Source organism: Brienomyrus brachyistius, chromosome 21 (assembly GCF_023856365.1).
Source record: "Brienomyrus brachyistius isolate T26 chromosome 21, BBRACH_0.4, whole genome shotgun sequence".
Classification (NCBI taxonomy): Eukaryota; Metazoa; Chordata; class Actinopteri; order Osteoglossiformes; family Mormyridae; genus Brienomyrus; species Brienomyrus brachyistius.
In genome coordinates this window covers 3,119,134-3,139,452 of record NC_064553.1, presented here as the reverse complement: position 1 = coordinate 3,139,452, position 20,319 = coordinate 3,119,134, and the positions used below count along the sequence as shown (strand labels likewise).

The window sequence follows — 20,319 nt, the reverse complement described above, 5'->3', positions numbered from 1 at the left end:
GGGCCTTGGCAGTGAGGGTGGAATCTCAGGGGTCCTGGCGTTGCCTGGCAACACGGCCAGGCACTCGGGGATGCTGAACTGGCTCGTCGCTTCGGCGCAGTGACTCATGGACGACGTGTCGCTTCTTTGCTTTGACTCCGGAGTCATACGATGGGATAACGCGAGGTCTACTTCACAAACTCTTTAGAAATACTAAAACGATGTTCAGAAGCCTTATTGCAGTCACTGAAACGTACGTAGTTACCTTCGGCCGTTGTGTTTATTATGGGATGCCACTTAAAACGCAACCCCGGCAGTATAAACATACTGCAGGAATGTCATAAAATGAAATAAAGTTAAAACTCATTAAAATCAAAAGTTTTGAGGTTCGCACTTTGTGGGTAATGACAAACATAGCAGATGTATTGTGTCTAATAGGTAATAAATATATATTTCAGACTAGAACTGCAAAAATGTTCTTTTCTGAGGTGCTATGGCAGGTGATATGTTATAAGAAATAGCTTCAGGTTCTCATCTTCATCCCAACATCAGCAGTGTCCAACCAGACAGATGCCAGTGAGCCGTTTGTGCAGTGGGGTGCAGCTTGGGATCACGTCCAGCTGTGTACCGTAGCAGCTGCCTGACTGGAGGGCCAGTCAGCAGGGCACAGTACTTCCTTCCTTCCACAGCTCTTTAATCGGCTGGTTTTCGGCCTCTGCGATCGCAGCTTTGCTCCGCTTCAGGATCTCCTGGTGCAAATCCTCCACGTCCTTGGCGGCATTCATCTCCTGAAAAAGAACCAAGCAAAGGGCCTGACACCCCCCCACAAGCCCCCCGCTGCCTTTCGTGCAGCCGTACATTTGTCTCAAGAGGTAGGATTCGGGCAACAGTAGCGTCACCATTTCTGCGAGTGCTGAATCAGTATCGTCCGATTACCTTTGCTTTAAGCTTTTCTTTTTCGCCTTTACAGGAGGTCATGCTACATTTAAATTGAACTCAGAATGCTGGTAAATCCAGGGTAGGGCTGTGGCACCCAGGTCTTTACGTTCTGAGAGAGACCCCTCTCCCACCTGCCAGTTAAGGGACAGATTAGCGAGACCCCCCCACCTGCCAGTTCAAGGATGGATCCTTCATCAGCTGTTTAAACCTGTCCTGCACAGCTTGCTGGAAGTCGCTGGTCTCGTAGCGCTCGGCCCCAAACTGACCCCTACTTGCTGCCTCGTCCGGGCTCAACTTTAAGAACAGCACCAGGTCCGGTTTGGGCAGCCCCACATCCGGGTTCCTGCACCACTCCAAGCAGAACCCCTGCAGATGAACAAGGACCCCGACTCGATCACCACGGACACCATTAAGAAATAGCAGAGCAAACAGGTGGATAGTTTCATTTCCAACATTCAAGATTTTTGTCTCATGCACAACTACAGTACAGTGAAATGTCACTGTTCAGGGAAAAAGTTAAGGGAATAACCTTTAAAAAAAATTAGAAAAGGCAATAAAATACATATGATTGTAGGAGTGTAATGAAGTGTGCACAGCATTGGTGTAAAGTGCAAATGCAGTACGAGTGACGTTTCAGAATTGTGGCTTTACGGCTACGGAGGCTGAATGCAGCCACCGGATAAGTCTGTGGCCTGGGTGAGCCATGGGCTTTGCCCTGGTCCTGCAGGCCTGGCAGTGCTGTCCTGGTAATCTGACTCAAATCCAAATGAATGGCACGAGGAGGACTGGACATACTGGCTTGGCGCTGGTGAAGGCCACACCCGAGAAGGCATATCTGTCCACCACGAGACTCACACCCTGCTGCAGCTTCTCCTTCATCAGAGGCCTTAAAAGTTGCGAGAAAGGGGTCAGACGTGCGGAGCATTCGGACAGTCCTGCAACGGACTTAATTCACACCGACAACGATGCACAAAATGGAAGCTTTGCTCAAATCGCTAACCTTCAAATGAGGCTAAATCACCTTAATGTATAAACTCTACCAGGGGAACAGCTATGGAGATCTCAGCAGACAGCAACCGTGACCACATTACTAACAGGATAAAGTCACTAGGACCTTTGTAGCCTACTAAATGCAGTACGTATTTTCCCTTTCTACATTCGCCAAGCATTTACCTCAGTGGTAATTCTCCAAACAGCCAATCTGCATAAAGATGCATGTGATCTGCTCACACTGGAGTAATGTATTAAATCACAGCGGACACTGGGCGAGGAGAAGCGAACATCAGCCGGACACTTACGCCAGTTCCCAGCGGTTGGCAGAAAAAAGCAAGTGCACTGTGTGGTCCTCCAGGTTGGTCTTCTTCTCAAGGTAGGAGCTAATCATCTGGCCGATCGTAGTTGTTCGGTCTGAGCAAAGCAAACGGTACAAAAAATAAACATCCATCTGCAATGGTAAAATACCGCATACCATACAGGCAACACAAAATCCCAGCTAACGCCATGCATTTGCATCTTGATATTTACGTGCAGCGTTATTTATCTGAATTAGAGTCGATCGTCTAACTTTTCAAACTCCTACTCGCCCACCTACCTTAAGCCAGCGGTGCCTGCAACAGCGAGTGAAAACAGGTAACGCAAAAAGAGAAAAATTACCTGGAAATCTCATCATTTCAGCCGGCCGACCATTTTTCTGCAGCGCCTCGACCAGCTTTTTGCACTGCGTAGTTTTGCCAGCCCTGTCAACCCCTTCCAGTATGATGAGAGCCCCTCTTCTGCCCGTCATTCTTATTGTTTAAATACTCACTTTCTCTCGTTTTCTTTGCTCAGGCAGCTGGGCGCTATTAATATTGCGCGCCTTTTCTATAACGGACGTAGGACGGCTATAGGATGAACGTCGGTCGCATCGTTACGTCGAGGAGGGGCTCCGGCCTACGAAGGACGTATGCGAGCCGTAAATGCGGCTTTATATGCGCATAAAATATTTCTACTCATGTGTTGTGTAAGTATAAGATAAGATGTGTTGTTTAAGCTTAACAGTTCTAAAACGGTACTATAGCTTACAGGCATTACAGGGTTTTGTATGAGTGATGCGTTTTTAAACTACAGTGTTTGCACCTAGTGATTTCCTGATTTCAGTTAGGAAAATCAGTTCCACGTATACATTTTTTTGTTACTCGCATGCGCCATCTGCCGTTCAATGGTGTCGCCTTACTTCACCGTACTGTGCCATCTGTTGTCATCAGAATTTCAATAGAATATTTAATTAATCCATATATTTATAAGCGTTACCTAAATGAATGTCCACGTTCATTTTTTCCTATGAAAATAGATAGAAACATTGTGTAGCCATATTCATTTATTTATTTTTGTAACACATTAAGCATATTCTTTACAAGGCGACTGCAATTAGTTTCATTGTTTAATCATGTAATTTAAATACGTCAGTGCCGGTGAACAGGCGTCACGCTCATTTATATTGATCTTTCTGTCCGGTTTGGGCAGTGCAGTGTCAGCCAAGACTGCGGTTCTTCGATTGGGCTGATGGAGCAGGTGGTGCGGGGACGCGTCGCAGGACCGCTACGCCTTGCTCTTGGGGCAGTGCTTCAGTGCATCCGCCAGGGCTGCGAACACCTTATCAGCGTTACCTTTGCTGCAGTTGTATCCCATCAGACCCACGCGCAGTACCTAGGGAAGGGCACAAAAATGCTGCTACGATTTCTTGCCATACCTTACCATATTTAACTCTAGAGCAGCTGTGTACGAATACCGACGTTTTCTGGGTAATTAGCATCAATCCTCCTCATTGGGCTGTCAACATACAAGTCTCCTGGAGCTGTCTTCTGATTGGCTGAGAGAGCCCCTCATGGAGGTCCAGCCTAAGTACATCTTGCATGTGGGTGTCAGCATGAAAACTCACCATGCCCACGGATGGCCCCAGCCCCCCAGTGATCTCCATCTGGTGGTGCTTCATGACGTAGTTTGTGATGTCCCTCCAGTCATACCCCGAAGGAATAGCAATGGTGGTCACTGGAGGCAGCCTCAGATTCTGAGTGACAGATTGGAGACATGTGTGGATGCCAGTCAACAGGGGCCACGGTTGGGGAATGGAGGAGGGTGAGGGGGATGCTGGGAAATGCCACTGAAGGGGAGGGGCGGGCTGTACACAAGGCTGGGATACAATATAGCCCGGGACTCTGCGTCTGAATTCCTACAGACTGATGGTGATGCTCCTCAGCAGGGAGCCGCAGTGACGCTTCCTGCGTGTCACTGCCCCCTGTGCCCGCTTCCCTTCATCTGTTCCTGGGCTGTTTCTTTCGCTTCGATCCTCACCTTGTCTTTCACAAAGAGCTTGAGGCCCAGGGCTTCCAGACCCTCGTACAGATACTCAGAAACATCCTTGTGAAGCCTCCACGAGTTCTCCAGGCCCTGAGGAACACAAGCAGCAGGCTCACGCTGCACTCCGGTCAGAAGCACCGCATTCGTACAAGGAAACCGTGCCGAGTTAAATCTAGCGCTCATTACTCTGTTTTCTGTTTGTCTCTTCTAATATGCACATTTCAGAGAGCATTTTCATCCATTCATCAATCCATCCATACGTCTATTTTCTGTTCCCGCTTGTCCTGTGCAGAGTTGCAGAGTCCGGAGCCCATTCTGGAAGCAACGGGTGCCAACCCATCATTTATGCATTTATATGTATTAATCTAATGCCCACTATTCCTTGTTGGTCCAGGATGAGGCCAATGAAAGCCCCAAACGCAGTGGTCTTCTCACCATTTCTGCTAGGATGGCCAGGCTCTCTCTCAGTGCAAAGAAGCCAGACACAGGGCCAGTGTGGTGGTATCTGGAACCAGACAAAAGCGGCTTTATTGTTTAGGCCGGGCTGCTGTTTCTGCGTTTAAAAGTTGACGTTGGCGAGCCGTACATTCTGGCTGGCTTTCCATCGCAGCCCCAGTAGTTGGACAGATATGTCATGTCCAGGAGGTAGGACACCGGCTTCGTCTTCCTGCTGGACATCTTTTGGCTGTGGGATAGTAAGAATAAAGACAGGAGGATAATGACAGGCACCGGCCTGCTATCTGTGTGAGCTTCAGGCCAACAAACCTTCCTGTTAGATGCGAACCAATCAGGGAAAATCAGGGGTACTTGTGCAAAAGCACTGGTTAGGTGTCTTGTTGAGGCCTGCCTTGTTTAGTCCTACTTCCAGGTCGAAGTGGCCCTGATATAGGTCTATGTCACAGTCCAGTCGTTTGCAGTTTATGGCCCAATCAGAGCCAGAGACCAACACTCACCAAGCTCTGTCATTGAAGGAGAGGGGTGCCGTTCCAGGAGGGGCGTTCAAAGCCTTCTGTGAGCCGGTGTACAGGATGTCTATGTCTGTGACACACAGCGAGACGCGGTCATGCTCCCAACCACTGGGAGGACATACATTCGAGGTCATCCCCCCCCCCCCCGTTACAGGAACACGGCATCTCAAACTCACTCTGCTTATCCATGAAGAGAGGAGCTCCCCCCAAGGACGCTACAGAATCCACTAAGAAGAGGCATCCGTGCCTAAGAAGCAGGAACAAATCCAGGGTTATCGGGATGATGTGGCTTCCGCAGTGATGGTATCGGGCTGGCCGAGACGGGAGGCTCACATCCGACACAGGTCTCCGATTCCGTCGATGGGATGGACCAGCCCGGCGGACGACTCTCCGTGTGTGAGGAAGAAGAGGATCGGCTTGTGTTTGGCCAGAGCCTGCGGAGAGACGGACCGCCATCACACTGAAATGCAGCAGGTCACCAGCTACTGTAGAGCTACTGTAACAGTCTGTGCGCATTTTTTACAAGACAGCAACCAAATCAGACCAACCACTGAGAAAACGGAAGCACTTTTTTAAGAAATTAATATATCAGTCTCACCAAGCACTGATTGGTTATCTCTAGGTGAGCTACCCTTTATTCCAGTTACTTTTTCCTGATTTTATCTGAAAAAAGAACTTTATTAAATTCTCCAGAGAGCTTTTAGTGAGTTCAGATGGATTTTGCGGTGAAAAAAAAGAATGTATGACGAAAACAGATGATCAGTTTGCAATAGATCACACCCAGAGTAATCAAGAGGATTATTTTGATTTGTAACTATGGGGTGAGCAGCAAGACATCATAATTTATCATTCGTAATGTCAATAACAAAACAAATACCTGCTTAATTTCTTCATTGGTGAAATACCCGCCTGGAGCTTTTACCAAAGTGTTAACTCGAGCACCTGTTAGAGCGAAGCAGGTTGCGTTTTACACTGAGCAGGTAGATTTTAGTTGAAGTGCCGTATCCCCCGAATGAACGCAGACGCCCCCCAGTAGGGCGTACCTATCCTCTCGGCGATCTCCGCCGCTCGCTCGCCCCAGATCCCGTTAATGGCGATCAGAACGCTCTCGCCCGGCTCCACGGTGTTGAAGATGGCGCACTCCATGGCAGTGTGACCGGAGCCGCTCACCGCGATCGTCATGTTGTTTTGTGTCTGGAAAGCATACTGGATCCCCTTCTTGATGTCGTCCATAATCTGAAGGAGGAACAGACGAAGCACTGCACCTATGATAAAATACCTTTAAAATGTCATAACTGCAATGGGATTAGATCTGAAAGGATAAGGCAGATTTACTGCCTATACATTGTCATTTCCCATGCTTATAATATATTGTTGTTTCGGAGCTCACAGACCTTCTTAGCCACCTTTGCACTGCGGCAAACTTTATCAAGGTGTAATTATGAAAGTTTTAAATATGCATAATGAAAGTGCTATTGTATTGTATGTAAGTACTTGCAAATAAGTTTACAGCCGCTGTAACATCTTCCCTTGAATTTGGCAGTTATTAAATTTATTTCTAGACAGCATACACTGAATGAATCAATGAATAAGGCAAATATGATCATATTTAATGTCGTTTCAGAAATTATTAACCTGGATTTCATCGGCTTCAGTTCATGCTCCCTGGTTCACAGTTAAAGTTACGCACAGAAAGAAATTACCTCGAACATTTCTTTATGCATGTGACCGATAATCGGTCTCCCTCCCGCTGCCATCACCCGCGGCGGTACGTTGGACGGTCCCGGTCCGAAGAGGTACCGATAGGGAGCCTCTAAGGGCTTGAGGAGGCACGTCGGCGGCGGGACGGAGAGGGAGGACACGGAGCGGCGGAGGGTGACAGGCGGCAGGGCGCCGTCCGCCACCGCCTGCAGGGCGACCAGCGCGCCCCTGCGCATTAACGCCCTCTGCATCATCCTGGGGATCCCGCTGATGCGCGTAGCAAAGCTGGGGACGCACTGCCTTCAAAATTGGCTTTTTGTGAACATTTAAATCCAGCAGGTCTTTGACCTCTAGCCTCTAATTTACGTCACTTGCACTTAGAAGCAGTCTTTAAAGGGCATATAAAAACGCTTAAAAGTTAAATGCTTTAGGAATTAAAATATATATGTAACTTAACGTCTTTCAAACACATAGTAAAACAAAAACATATATAAGGAGAAAAAAATATCTTATTTGATTCCAATCGCTTTTCCCAACCTTTTTAATAATTAATGGAACCAGGCAGGTGTTTATCTATACAATATTCCCACAATTTCCTTTTTTCCCATCTGACTTGTGGATGTGAAATGTGGTAAACAGTATATTTCAAGCACAGTGTTTATTTGGGCATATAAAAACAAATTATAGTAGAAGTATCTCCTGATTAGGACAGCCACCTTAACGTGCCCTTGCTCAGGGTTAAAGCTATAGGATTATCTTAAGGTTTAGGATTAGTTTTAGGGTTAGGGTTAGGTTTTAGCACACATGTTGCATTTGAACTTGAACGTGGGACGTCAGTGTTACTCGTATGCCACCTCATCCCCAAAACATGGATGGCGGAAATGATTCAGTGCGCCTCTTAATTATCACCTTATCGCAACAAATGAAATCCATGCTGAATGTTAGGTTTTACAACATTCAGTTATTACATTATTCACTGCCACGCTTTTCTTGTTGCAGTGTCACACTGTTAATACTGTGACAGATTTACGTCGTCCTTGCCTTGACAGCATGCTGTGTAACTGAGGTGTGGTTTACAAGGGGGTCAGGCGATTTCCTAACCGGGCTGTTTATTTGCGCCATGGTATTAGGGAAGGTGGAGTGGGGGCTGTGCTTCTGAATGGCACATGATTGGCTGGCTATAGGTGTGTGCGCACGTGTGCTCGGCGCCCAGTTGACTTCTCTTTTTTCTTCCAGATATTCTGATGTGAGACCTTTTGTCACTGCAGGATGTGCTGACATTGACGTTTGGCAAATATTTCGAGTTTAATTTTAGTGTTTCTTTTTTTTCTGGGACATCTGCCGCCCAATTTATGAAATTGAAGTTCAAACGTGCATGTAGGGATGGGGGAGCTCATAGCTTTGGGGTAATGTGTAACCCACTGTTTGCTCTGTCCAGTGCCATGAGCAGTCCAGGGAGAACTGACTGTTTTGGAGATAAGGAGACTGTCAGTGTCACATCAGAGCTGGAAACCAGCATCTTCTCTGACGTCCATCCGGAGATGAATACAAACTGGTTATGATTTGATTCTGATGCTTTACGTAACAAAATGCTTCGCTGTGTCCATTCAGTCTAAATTACAGCCTTATTACTGCTCTCTAGGCTCTGGACCGAGTCCAGAAGGGCGTCACGAAGACGTCATTCGCCGCCCGGCCTTCGCCAGCACTCGATATGGCCGATTGCGTCTTTAGCAGACCGCTACTCAGCAGATTCCCTCTTTGTCCACATCGCCGTGTCTGACTCCCAGCCTATTAAATTTAAGTACTGTTTGTGACATAAACATTGAGTAGAAGCTGGAATATTTATTTCAATGTTGCGTCTTTTAAAATGGAATACAAACTATTTACAAGTGAAATGTAATTCAATTGAAAACAGGTTCAAATATATTGTATATTACACTTTGCGGCTCAGTGGGAATAATGCAAATATTTCCTCATGAGAGCGATAAATACCAAATGAAATCCTTCAGCTCAGCAGTGATATACACCTGAATTTAAGATATTTATAGCAGTTTGCCTTTAAATGCAAATGAAATGCAGGACTTGGCATTGCAGTGTTTGGTGATAGAAGTAGCACACGGTTCAGAAAAAAGCTGCTCTTTCCTGTATAAGACACACATCAGGGCAAGGACTTTGGCCGGATTCCTTAACCTCTGGTGCTGGACAGTCAATAATTAGACTGTCCTGTAAATATGTGCGACTCTGTTATTCCCCTTAGCTTGGCCTTTGTACTGTGGCGGAGTCGGACCCCTACCACTGAGAGCGGTTAGCGCGACGGTAAGCCCAAATTTGGCATCTCCAGTGGCAAGGATAATGAGCTCTGAGGTAACACTTAGCAAAGAGTAAAAGGGGTTTGTTTGAATGGTCTGAAATCACAGCACGACAGTGTCCTAATAGTGAACGACTCTCAGGGTGTGTTCGGAGCGTGGATATGTGGATACTCCAGCGGTCCAATCCCAAAAGTTTAATCCCCAATCACTCCTAATTTACACTCCTGTGGGTAGGATACTTACTCTACCAGGGTACAATTTAAAATGAATCAATCTACCTCATGTCAAAAGGATGTTTTTTTATGTACTGCAAACTCAATCGCTTTGGAATTTAGATACATAATTCCACATTTACATATGGTAATATGCAGAGGCAGCTAATGTTTAAAAATAGCACTGGATACTGAATTTAGGGCATGAAAACGGTTTGCTTGGTACGGTGCTTATCGTCTTATCTGTGCTGTCTTCAAGTGAAATAGAAGCTCGTCGCTCCTTAAAAGCTTTGATGTAACTGCAGGCCATATGGCTCCAAACTGATTTGCAGAACTTTACATTATCAGCCACGGGAACCGGCAGCAGGAAAGGAGCAGAACGTCACAGTGCAGAGCCCAGCCCTTTAAAACCAATAATTCATCATCCATCTTGTAACGGCTGATCCTGGTTGGGGTCGTAGAGCAGTGCATCCATAGGTTCCCCAGTCCTGAGTCCTGTGCCAGGCTTCAGGGTCCAGGCTCTGCTGCAGCAATGACCAGGAGATGCATTTGGAAGTTGGACGGATTGATTCTCCTCTGTATGAATGTATTAAGTGCTGTTATGACCCAATCAGTCCTGTTTATTATTTTCTGAAATTAACCTAGTATCTCACGTGACTTTGACTTGTGGTGTTCGATTGCTGCTGAGTAAAGGTGCCAAGGGCTAATCAGCAATGATTTATGGCTCTTTTTATAATTCAGGCTTGGCCGCCTTTTCCAGTGAAATTTATTACTGCTTCTTTCCAGCAGAGGGAGCGGTGAGTTCATTTTACAATCGCAGAAGTGAACATCACCCGACTCTCTTCCTGGGTCTGGGAAGAACCCAGAAGGGTGTGATTGCCACACAGAATGCTTCGATCGCTGCTGTCTGGCCAGTGGCTGGCCTCTGTCACTTGATCTCTCTTTCCACAGAACCAAAATGTAAAATCTCCCGTTCTTACACCTTAAGTAGTGCTGTTTGTGCACTTGGGTGGATGCTACTCATGTACAACAGCTCAACCGGCAGGAAGAGCAGCTGACATAATGAGCTGGAAATAAAAGGGGTCTAAGAAGGCAGAGACTCAGACCACAAAAATGCTTGAGGCAGCTGCCAGTTAGCTTTCAGGAGGCGTGATTTGAGGCTGGATGCCTGTCCCAGCACTGTCGCTACGTGGTCCGTTTAGTGAATCTGCATTAAATGGAAAGATTCAAGCCCAAAGAACAGAATAATTTTGAAAAGGGGGATATTTTTGACGACCTTAAAAATTTATGTTCAAACTCAAAATATTTCATGATTGTGCCAATGTATGGTTTAAATTGAATTCCTTTTTAAAATGCATAAATTCACAATACATAATTGTTCCTCAAGGTGCTATAATTGTTCAAGCTCATCATGTAGAAACAGGAAGTAACTGAGTCATCGTCTTGCGAACTGGCACGGCGTGAGTGTCACGCACTTTTGCCTCAGGAGTCCTAGGGTCTGTCCCGATTGCTCTGACCGGGGGCGTCTGCCGTCGGTCACTTCTGCTGACCTTACTAGTCCTCTACAAGAGGGCCATGCGGCGTCCCATCGAACGTGGTGGCCTTGGCGCCGTGCCCTTTGCTGCTGATGAATTATTCACAACCGGATCCACTCAGTGGAGACAAGATGGCCGCCCGACCACTCACAGAAACGTCACGACGACCTGTCTCCTCCGAATCCTGTGACAGGACTTTGGTAGAAAGTCCCTCCCCTCCTGTTCCCACCCCCCGAAGGTATTGAGCCCAGGATCACTCAGGAAGGTGCAAACATTTCTGACAGAACCACAGTGCCAGTTTCCCTTTGCCATGCTGGATTGGAATTAGCGGAATTCCTGCCTATGGGTATCTGCTCCCCTTCAGTGGAAGAAGTGGTGCTGTCTGTGAGGCTGTCTGTGAGGCCGTCTGTGAGGCTGTCTGTGAGGCCGTCTGTGAGGCCGTCTGTGAGGCTGTCTGTGAGGCCGTCTGTGAAGCTGTCTGTGAGGCCGTCTGTGAGACTGTCTGTGAAGCTGTCTGTGAGGCTGTCTGTGAAGCTGTCTGTGAGGCCGTCTGTGAAGCTGTCTGTGAGGCCGTCTGTGAGGCCGTCTGTGAGGCTGTCTGTGAGGCTGTCTGTGAATCTTTACAATGGCAATTTCCAGCAGTGCTGGACTGGAACCATGTGTCTATGTGAAGGTCAGGGGTCGCGGTTTTCTTGCGCTTTCCCAGGACAGAAAGCGAGCCGTCCCCATCCTGCAGTTACCATGGTACATTCCGGAGGCCTGTAGGCGAGACCCATCCAGTGCTCTCTATTGTGAGGGAGCCACATTAACAATAGATTCCAGCTGCCCCACCCATCTCACTACACAGACAGCGTGTCATCATTTAGCCATTCCCTGGGGGCTGTGTGCCACCCCCTTTTTAAAGGGGCAGGCACCGGGTACAGATGTGACTCCGTTCGGGACATTTTAGGTTAAACATCTGCATTCTGATCTCAAAGAGATCCTTTTTAGAGTTTCACGTCATAAAAGAGCGCAAAGAGAAATGTTTCCCCCAAAAAATGTTCTAATGGGGGAAGCTGAAAGAAATAAAAATTTCAGTAGCTGCCTGATTTGTGTTGTATAAATGCATTTCATTATGTGAAATATGTCTGTTTTTTGTTCTTGATGTTAATGCAGCATATATATATACAGCATGTATAGTTTTTTTATATTGCGCCATTTCATTTATATGGCACTATCAGATTTGAATTTTGTCTTCATCTTGTATTATTTTGCATTAAATATAAAACCTTACAGTGGTAGAATGTGTTTCCCTGCCTTTTGCGTGATTGTAATTCTCTTCATGTATCTTTCATACTGAGCTGGCTGTCACGCCCTTTCCTCGGTGTCACGTTGCATTAAAGGCAGAGTAGGTATCTTCTGCGGAGCACACTTCCCTGTCAGAGGGCGGCTGCGTGTCACATGACGGGAGTCACATGACCGTGTCTAATGAGTGTCACCAGCCAAGGAAGCCGTGCGTCTCCCAGCATGCACTGCGCCCCCTCAGAGGTGCTGGTTTGGTGGCTAATCTGAGACGCTCTGGCTACTCTTACCCATCTTCTCTCCAGACTTGCAGATGCAGATCTGAATGTTTGGGGTGGAAGTCGCCCTTATCTGTGCACATCTGCCAGTCCCTAGGAAAGCTGGCCAAGCGAGAGTCACCTCCATGTGGAGTGATATTTTCAGAATCTTATTACAAGTGCGAATGTGGCAGTACGGTTTGTATAGGCAGTGCAGAGAGAGGGTACATTCACAGTGAAAGAGATTTCGAGGAATCAGCTTCGCTGCCTTCCATTAACTTTAAAAACATGTTGTTTTGTATTGTAACTAATCCTTCCTTGCTGCTGGAGCCTAGTAAACATTCTTGGGTTTGCGCCAGAGTAGTGAACATTAAAGATGCTGACACAATACCACTTGCATTATGGGTAGTTGGTCCAATTTGTCCATCACATATTCCACCATGATGCAGCTTGACATACTCGGCCCATACAGTTATAATAGTCCATTGAGGAATCATTGAAAAGCTATAGGCTTGAAAGCCACACCAGCTTCTGCATATCCATCCTACTTCGTGCACATTTACACCCAGAATATGGTGACATGCTGATCTGGGAACAGAGAAAAGTACAAGAAGCCAGTTCATACAACCCTATGGATCATGGTTTACAAATGATTTGGACTTAATAAGCAGTTATAGAATTAGCTCATTCTAAATGCCCTCCCTCCCATGTGCTGTGTAGTGTTATTATACATGATAATACCAGACAGTAAATCGACCATCTCGGCTTAACTGAACAATAACTTGCATTGTTTCCCACAGTTTAACAGAGGGATGTTTCAGCATGACCTACAAATGCTCCATTCACCAAATTAAGCACGACTAAGAATTGTCATGTATAAGCTAATTCTCGCAGGTAGCATGAAGCTAAGGCGGAGTATTTCTTGGACCTTAACACCGAGTGGCTGTTTTTTTCTGAGGGGGGGGGGGGGGGGGAGCTCTCCCTGGGATGCTAGCCCCTTCCTCATCTCCACCTCCCCCCACAAATACACAGCCCTCCCCTTTTCCTTTCTCTCTCTCTCTCTCTCTCGCTCGCTCGCTCTCCTTCTCTCCCTCTCTTCCTCTCCCTGTGCTGCATTGATGCTGCTGTCTGCCTCGCTGGTGATGTCATAGCTCCTCGCTGCTTAGCATCTCAGCCTCGGCTGGTCAACAGAGCCATTTTGCCTTGTGGATCACTGAGCGCAGCGGCTGGTCCCTGTCGCCCCCGCTCCCCGACCCCCTCCCCCTTTCGGACACGGCAGTCGGTACCAGGCCCCACAGCGCATCCGGCCGCACCCGCTCCCAGCGACTCGTAAGCCGGTCCCCCCGCTGCTCGGGCGTGAGGAACAGGGGAGACTGAACGGAGGCTGAGGCAGCAGGGACAGAGGAAACGCGACACCGAAAAGGTAAGATGCTCCCCAAGCTCCGCGTCCCCTGGAAAATTGAAAATTGCTCTTTGTATTGACTAGGCTTTGTGAAAATGTATTGCTGAAGATGAAAGATGGTTCTTTTTATGATGGGTGGGGGGTGAGGGGGGGGGGTGCGGGTGAGGCTGTTGACGTCTTAGAGCTTGTCTGGTGGGTGGCAAACAAGAATCTCAAGGCTTTTGCTTATTTGAAATTATTATTTAATTATTATTTTGTTCCTGTAAGACTGGAATAATGTTTCGGCATCCGAGGAGGTTTTGGAGAAATGCGTTGTCATTCAGGGACAATGTCAAAGGGAAATCAAATATACTTATCTGAAGGTTTTCATTGGACAACGGAACATCCGCATTGTAGCTAAAATACAAATATATAAAAATATGATATAGATATAACAGAGATAATACCCTTCAGATTATGTTAATGATGAAACACATTGTGTACATAAATTTAAGCAGTAACATTTTTTGCTGGATTCCCCCGGGGATCAATGATAAATAAGTGACGCTGAAATCACACACATCTTATTTAAAATAATGCTAAACACAAACTGATCATTTTTTGAAGAAAAAAAAAACATTTATTTTAGCACTTGAACCTATTCATAGGAGAGGTAGATTGGTAGGATTTATTATGATTTCAAAGCGCTGACCACGGTAGGAAACATGGATCCGGGCGTCAGGTAACACGCAGGTGAACGACGGAACTAATACGGGGGTTTTAATGGCGTATAAACAGATATTCTGGGGCTTTCCGCTCAGATTTGTGGCTGTCTTTCCAGGCTTCGTGTACATCGTCGTGTACTAAAACATAGGTTTAATGGTGTTTGGCATCACGGCAGAAAATGCTGAGTTGTCCTCCCAAGGTTTCAGCCCTGAGACGCGATCTCCACGCAGAGCGGTCGTGCTGCGAGGCGCATGACCGCCGCCGGTGCATTATTTATTATACGGTGCGCGTTCCCGGGCGGGTCCGCGCGGCTGCCGCTGAAATAACGGCAGTGACTTGCGAAATATCGGCGTCAGAATTTGGCCGACCGTGTCCCTCCCAGCTACCGATACGAATGCACTGGTCTGCTGCCATTAAAAACAAAAAAGGCGACGGTCGCCCATTTTACCGGATAGACAAGGCGGCCGATTTTAAGGTAGGAGCAGAGCGAAACAGAGCTAGGGGAATCCTTTTAAAGATAATAATAATAATAATAATAATAATAATAATAATAATAATAATAATAATGTGGCAAATGTCTGAAGGGAACAAAAGAAAACAAAATAAATGATCCTGGTCAATACCGTATTAAAGCACGCATGTTAAGACATGCATCATTTTGATATTAATTTCTAATACGAGAAACGTACGTCATCTGTGGTCGTGGCTGATGATTCACGCCTGAGTGGGGCAGTCGTAGTTTGGCCCAGGGAGGGCAAAGGAAGCAGGGAGTGTCATGGCCGCAGCAGCGGGCCTTGAAGTTACTGGTTTTAATGATTTTAGTGGTTTCGGGTGGATTGGCACGTAAGGGCTCCGTGTCCTTAAGGGCTAGTGCTCCCCCCTGTTGATCTGTGACAGATGCTGAATCACAGCGGAGTTCTAAGTGTCATGTGAGCCGAGTTGATGTTTAATATATGTGGTGGCTGAAAGAAGATGGCGGAGATGTTCTCCTCCCCATACAGCCTGTCTCGGCAGCTGTGTGGCTCACAAGGGTCATTTATGCAGATCAGCCGGTGTAACACGGTTTTATTGCAGAGGTGACAGCAGAAAAACTTTGGCTGGTAATTGGTGAAGCGGGGGGTGGGGGGGGGGGGTGTTGATACGGTGCCTTTTCCGTGGTCCTGATGGGAGTGGCTAATCAGATCCCATCAGAAGCACGGCTGCACTTCCTTTGTTGCCGCTTGTCTGGACATCGCCGTGTGGCGTCTTGGGGGGGGTGGGGGGCATTTCACCTCTGGACTCGCCCATCCTGGGTTTGGTGCCCTTGCAGCCATCGGCAAGTGGCTCTGAACAAAGGGGGGTCAGAGCACTGTCCACCTCATATAATATCCCTAATACATCACTTCTTAACTTAAATAGAATAATACTGAAATTCAATAAAATATAAAGTCATGCCTCTGAAAATTATTTTCAATGCATAAATATCCCCATGATAGATTACTGTTTGGAGTAGGATTTCTGTTGGTCGCATTTTTTTAATATGGAAATTTCCAGGCATATGACGCAGTTGTTAACTTTTATTCTGGAAGGTACCATTGCGGGGCATTTGACCAGTAAAATGTGGAGCCATTGGTGTCTCAGTTCCTTGGGGGCTCAGTTTTGCATTTCGTCTTGCCGTGACCCAGGCTTGCCATTTCCTCTTCCAGGTTGCGACAGCGTCGGCCCTCGTCCAATCAGCAGCCCCCCCTGGACTGCAAAGCGGGGGCACCATGGCAGGCGCCTCGGTCAAGGTGGCGGTGCGCGTGCGCCCCTTCAACTCGCGGGAGATCGGGCGCGAGAGCAAATGCATCATCCAGATGACGGGGAACACCACCAGTGAGTACCAACCTCGGTCACATCTCCTCTGCTGGAGCTAATTAGGAGTCGACCGGACTGTGGCTTAAATAAAAGTGAATGGAGTTTTGGTGAAATGGTGCAAGTGTTTTGGGTTAATGAAAACAAGCAGTATATTAAAAGTAAATGGTATTACTATCGATATGATTCCAGAAAACAAAAGAAGGTTCATCGGGTAGCTGTATGTGAGGAGAAGAACTTGTGTTTCTGTACATCGGATACACAGGAACAGAGATTCTGGACCAGGGCTGCCCAGTCCTGCCCTCCCAGTTGAAATGGTCTAGACCAGGGCTGCCCAGTCCTGCCCTCCCAGTTGAAATGGTCTAGACCAGGGCTGCCCAGTCCTGCCCTCCCAGTTGAAATGGTCTAGACCAGGGCTGCCCAGTCCTGCCCTCCCAGTTGAAATGGTCTAGACCAGGGCTGCCCAGTCCTGCCCCTGGAGAGCTACTACCCTGCAGAGCTTATAGGTGCAGCCCTAATTTAACACGCCTGATGCAGATAATCAGGTCCTTCAGTATCACCTCAGTATTAGAGTCGGCTTTGTTGAAGTTAAGCTGGTTCTCATACTGAGATATAAGTTAAGGGCCTGGTTATCTGCGTCAGGTGTAGGACTGGGCAGCCCTGGTCTAGACAGTAAGGATTGGTGCAGCATGGACTTTTTCTGCAAAACCTGCCGACCATGTGGCTCTGTGACCTTCACCAAATCCAGGGGGGGAGGGGTCGCTGTTCAGGGTGTACAGTGCAGGCTGTACACATTCCCACCTGCAGTACTGAACTGAATAATGAACCTCATGCATCTGGATGTGTTTGTCTTGCTACCACTGTGGAAACACAGGTGCAAGTTGAGCTATGAATCTTTATCACCGTTATCTGACATCGCTGCAGTGCAGTCCCCATAAGGACAGTGTGAAACTCTCTGACATCACTGCAGTGCAGTCCCCATAAGGACAGTGTGAACCTCTCTGACATCACTGCTGTGCAGTCCCCATAAGGACAGTGTGAACCTCTCTGACATCACTGCTGTGCAGTCCCCATAAGGACAGTGTTAACCTCTCTGACATCACTGCAGTGCAGTCCCCATAAGGACAGTGTGAACCTCTCTGACATCACTGCTGTGCAGTCCCCATAAGGACAGTGTGAACCTCTCTGACATCACTGCTGTGCAGTCCCCATAAGGACAGTGTGAACCTCTCTGACATCACTGCTGTGCAGTCCCCATAAGGACAGTGTGAACCTCTCTGACATCACTGCTATGCAGTCCCCATAAGGACAGTGTGAACCTCTCTGACATCACTGCTGTGCAGTCCCCATAAGGACAGTGTGAACCTCTCTGGCGTCTGTCCTCGGGAGTCGCAGCTCGGGCCGTGAGCTGCGTCGGCAGCTGCGATCGCGCCCCCTGGCTTTGGCCCATGTGTCAGCCACACCTCAGCATCTCCCCAGCGCCAGTTCCCCAGAAAATCCAGTGCCTGCTGGAAGCTCCCGAAGTTTCCCCGGGGGAAATGTGTCTGCTCTTTGCTGAGCTGAGGTCTTTCTGATTGGTCGACCATTTTATTGAATTACCGACCACTTACTGCCTGTATACAGTGTGTCCTTGTGAGGAGATTTCAGTCTGCATGAAATAACGTTCCATCAGCTGGAGAAATGGATCTGCGGTGCCTTTTATCAGTTGGAGAGTGAAGAAAGTGTGACAGGCCTCTTGCCTGCTTCAGGCAGCGTGAAGGACGGCTTACATGAGCGCAGGTTTGGGTGGGGGTCCTCATGGGAGAGGCCACTGGGGAGGGGGGCACTTGGTTTCTGGTCTGCCGCACACGCGTAAAACCATTCTGTCAATAATGGATGAGGCCTTTGAAATATTTACCGTTGAGCCCAGTTTAGGCGCCCCCCCCTCCCCCAGACAGCTTCCAGCGACTTGGATTCCTTCAGGGGCCTTTATCCGGGAGGTGTTTTGCATAGTTAAGCTCATGTTACGAATGGAACGCGTCTCTTTCCGTTGATGCTTTTCAGTTCGACGTCCTCGATGTCTCCTTCGATTCGGCTCTTTCTAGTTTTTTTTTCCGGAGTAAATCGGCCCGTTTTGAGTGCCTGACTTAAGCCTGAGAAGTTGATGTTAAGGAGGCTGCGCTAACGAGACTCGGTGGTGATGAATGCTAACTGATAACTTGTCAACCGCTGGCGGATACCTGCGAAAAATCAAAAAAGACAAAACGCACATCAGAAATAATTTCTGAAGAAAAGTCTTTTGCTGGTTCTGTGCCGGCGGCCGTGTTCACCCATTCCGCTGTGGTTCCACATCGCTCTCCCACTCCATGGAGAATAAGAAATGAAAGGCTCATTCAGTCCATGTGACCCTCAGACCTTATTCACAGAATGTGCGGCACCCACCCCCCATTCTTCCTTGGTGCTGGTCTCCACGGCTTCCAGCTTGGCTGCCAGGTCTTCCGAAATCACAAAGAGCTGCTCTGCCCGCCGTGCCAGCGGGTGCCAACCGCCCATCACCGTGGAGGAGCTCGCGATGGCGGAGTGAAGCGGCCGGGGCCTCGAGCACCAGTAACCTTAGACGGAGATCGACGTCCGATTGGTTCCCGCCATTTTCCTTTCTCCTCCTGCAGTAATGATGAGCAGTGACACGGATTCCTTCATTCACGCTTGGCGCCGTGATCAAGCCGCACTTATTTCTTTCCCTCTGTGAAATGCCACACGCATTGTTGACGTGTCAGTGTGCGTCACGCATGTGTACAAAAATACCCATGTCTGCTGAGGATGCCCGAGTGTGAAAGGGGAACACCCATCCATCTTCGGCGCGCTTACGGTGGACGGGGGTCACGGAGGGGGTCATGGGAGGGGACCCGCGGTGGAGGGACACCCCGGACAAGGGGAATTTAGAGATGTCAGTTAGCTGTCATTAGACGACAGGAGGAAACTGGATTATCTGCCCAACAAGGGAAGAGCAGGCAAATTCCCCACTGACAGTGGGGCAAGATATAAAGCCCCCAATGTGGGGGTGCTTGGTAATAATGGGCCGCATCAGGCCACCTGAAACGCAGAAGCTGTCCTCTTCGAAGTAACACTTTATAGCTTGAAAACAAACAAAAGGAGCACAGCGTAGTCCGGAGGAGTTTTTCCAGAAAATATGTATTTATCCCCTTTTTTGATCAATGCGAGGGTCAGTTCTTTTTTACCTGCATAGTTTAATATTTAAAGTTATTACTAAGTTAAATGATACTACGTCATGCACAGCGAAGGCATTGTCTTCGCATTTCTGTGATGCGCCGGTACTTCCCCTTTAAGAATTAAGGGCCTTGCGGTGTCGTAGCTGCCCCGGCTCCGTGGATGGTCGATTGTTTGCCTGCTTACAGGAGCAGCAGGCCAGTGGGAGGCAGGCCTTTCAGGAATGGATGATGTCATGATGTTTGTGGCCTCGGCTGTGGGGGCAGAGCTGGGGGCATTTAAAAAAAAAAAAAAAAAAGGCCGTCATTGTCTCTGTGGTGCGGCTTTGTGCTGGGCTCTGGCACAGAAAGGGTTACGGATCGCGGGGTAGGAGCGGGCCGCTGGTCTGATTGGCTGACGGGCCTCAGGCTCGGGCTGTTCGCAGGAAGGAGGCGAGGGAGCCCTGAAAGGGGTTTATTTTGCCCCGTGCCAGAGGCGAAACCTCCACTGGAATGCGAATGCCTGATAGGAAGTAGCACGCGAGACTCAGTAGCGCCACCCAGTGGATATTTGGGTTGGTTCTTTCCCCTGGGCTTTGTTGCTGTTTTTTTGGCACTTGGGAAATATGGAGAGAAGATTATTTAACAAATTGATCAGATATTGCGAATTGTGATGC

The 20,319-nt window shown here is 47.9% G+C and overlaps 3 protein-coding genes and 1 long non-coding RNA gene across 15 annotated transcripts in view; 2 read left to right on the top strand and 2 right to left on the bottom strand.

The window, feature by feature from the left end:
• Nucleotides 1–240: 240 nt before the first annotated feature.
• Nucleotides 241–3,014, bottom strand: dtymk (deoxythymidylate kinase (thymidylate kinase)). Its single transcript, XM_048989738.1, has 5 exons — nt 2,572–3,014; nt 2,217–2,325; nt 1,714–1,804; nt 1,087–1,284; nt 241–767 (listed from the first exon to the last, which is right to left on the bottom strand). Exons 1-5 carry the CDS (start codon nt 2,699–2,701, stop codon nt 636–638), a joined length of 660 nt encoding a protein of 219 aa, XP_048845695.1. The 5' UTR covers nt 2,702–3,014; the 3' UTR covers nt 241–635.
• LOC125716908 (uncharacterized) lies at nt 716–1,284 on the top strand. The gene is made up of 2 exons (XR_007384432.1): nt 716–851; nt 950–1,284. It is a non-coding gene; the product is annotated as an uncharacterized LOC125716908 (long non-coding RNA).
• A 242-nt stretch (nt 3,015–3,256) lies between the features above and the next one.
• On the bottom strand, nt 3,257–7,242 carry LOC125716901 (alanine--glyoxylate aminotransferase-like). The gene is made up of 11 exons (XM_048989729.1): nt 6,926–7,242; nt 6,266–6,458; nt 6,100–6,164; nt 5,556–5,656; nt 5,399–5,469; nt 5,208–5,292; nt 4,841–4,939; nt 4,690–4,759; nt 4,249–4,344; nt 3,836–3,964; nt 3,257–3,603 (listed from the first exon to the last, which is right to left on the bottom strand). The coding sequence occupies exons 1-11, from the start codon at nt 7,175–7,177 to the stop codon at nt 3,496–3,498; spliced, it is 1,269 nt and encodes a 422-aa protein (XP_048845686.1). The 5' UTR covers nt 7,178–7,242; the 3' UTR covers nt 3,257–3,495.
• Nucleotides 7,243–13,644: 6,402 nt separating this feature from the next.
• The window catches only part of LOC125716751 (kinesin-like protein KIF1A), a 48,723-nt gene continuing 42,048 nt past the window's right edge, over nt 13,645–20,319 (top strand). For 4 of the 12 annotated variants that reach the window (XM_048989418.1, XM_048989409.1, XM_048989408.1 and 1 more), the window contains exons 1-2: nt 13,645–13,940; nt 16,310–16,478. In XM_048989418.1, the coding sequence (XP_048845375.1) occupies nt 16,373–16,478 (106 nt within the window). In that variant the 5' untranslated portion in view covers nt 13,645–13,940; nt 16,310–16,372. The remainder of the gene's footprint in view (nt 13,941–16,309; nt 16,479–20,319) is intronic. The other 8 variants (XM_048989415.1, XM_048989414.1, XM_048989412.1 and 5 more) reach the window with 4 other exon arrangements.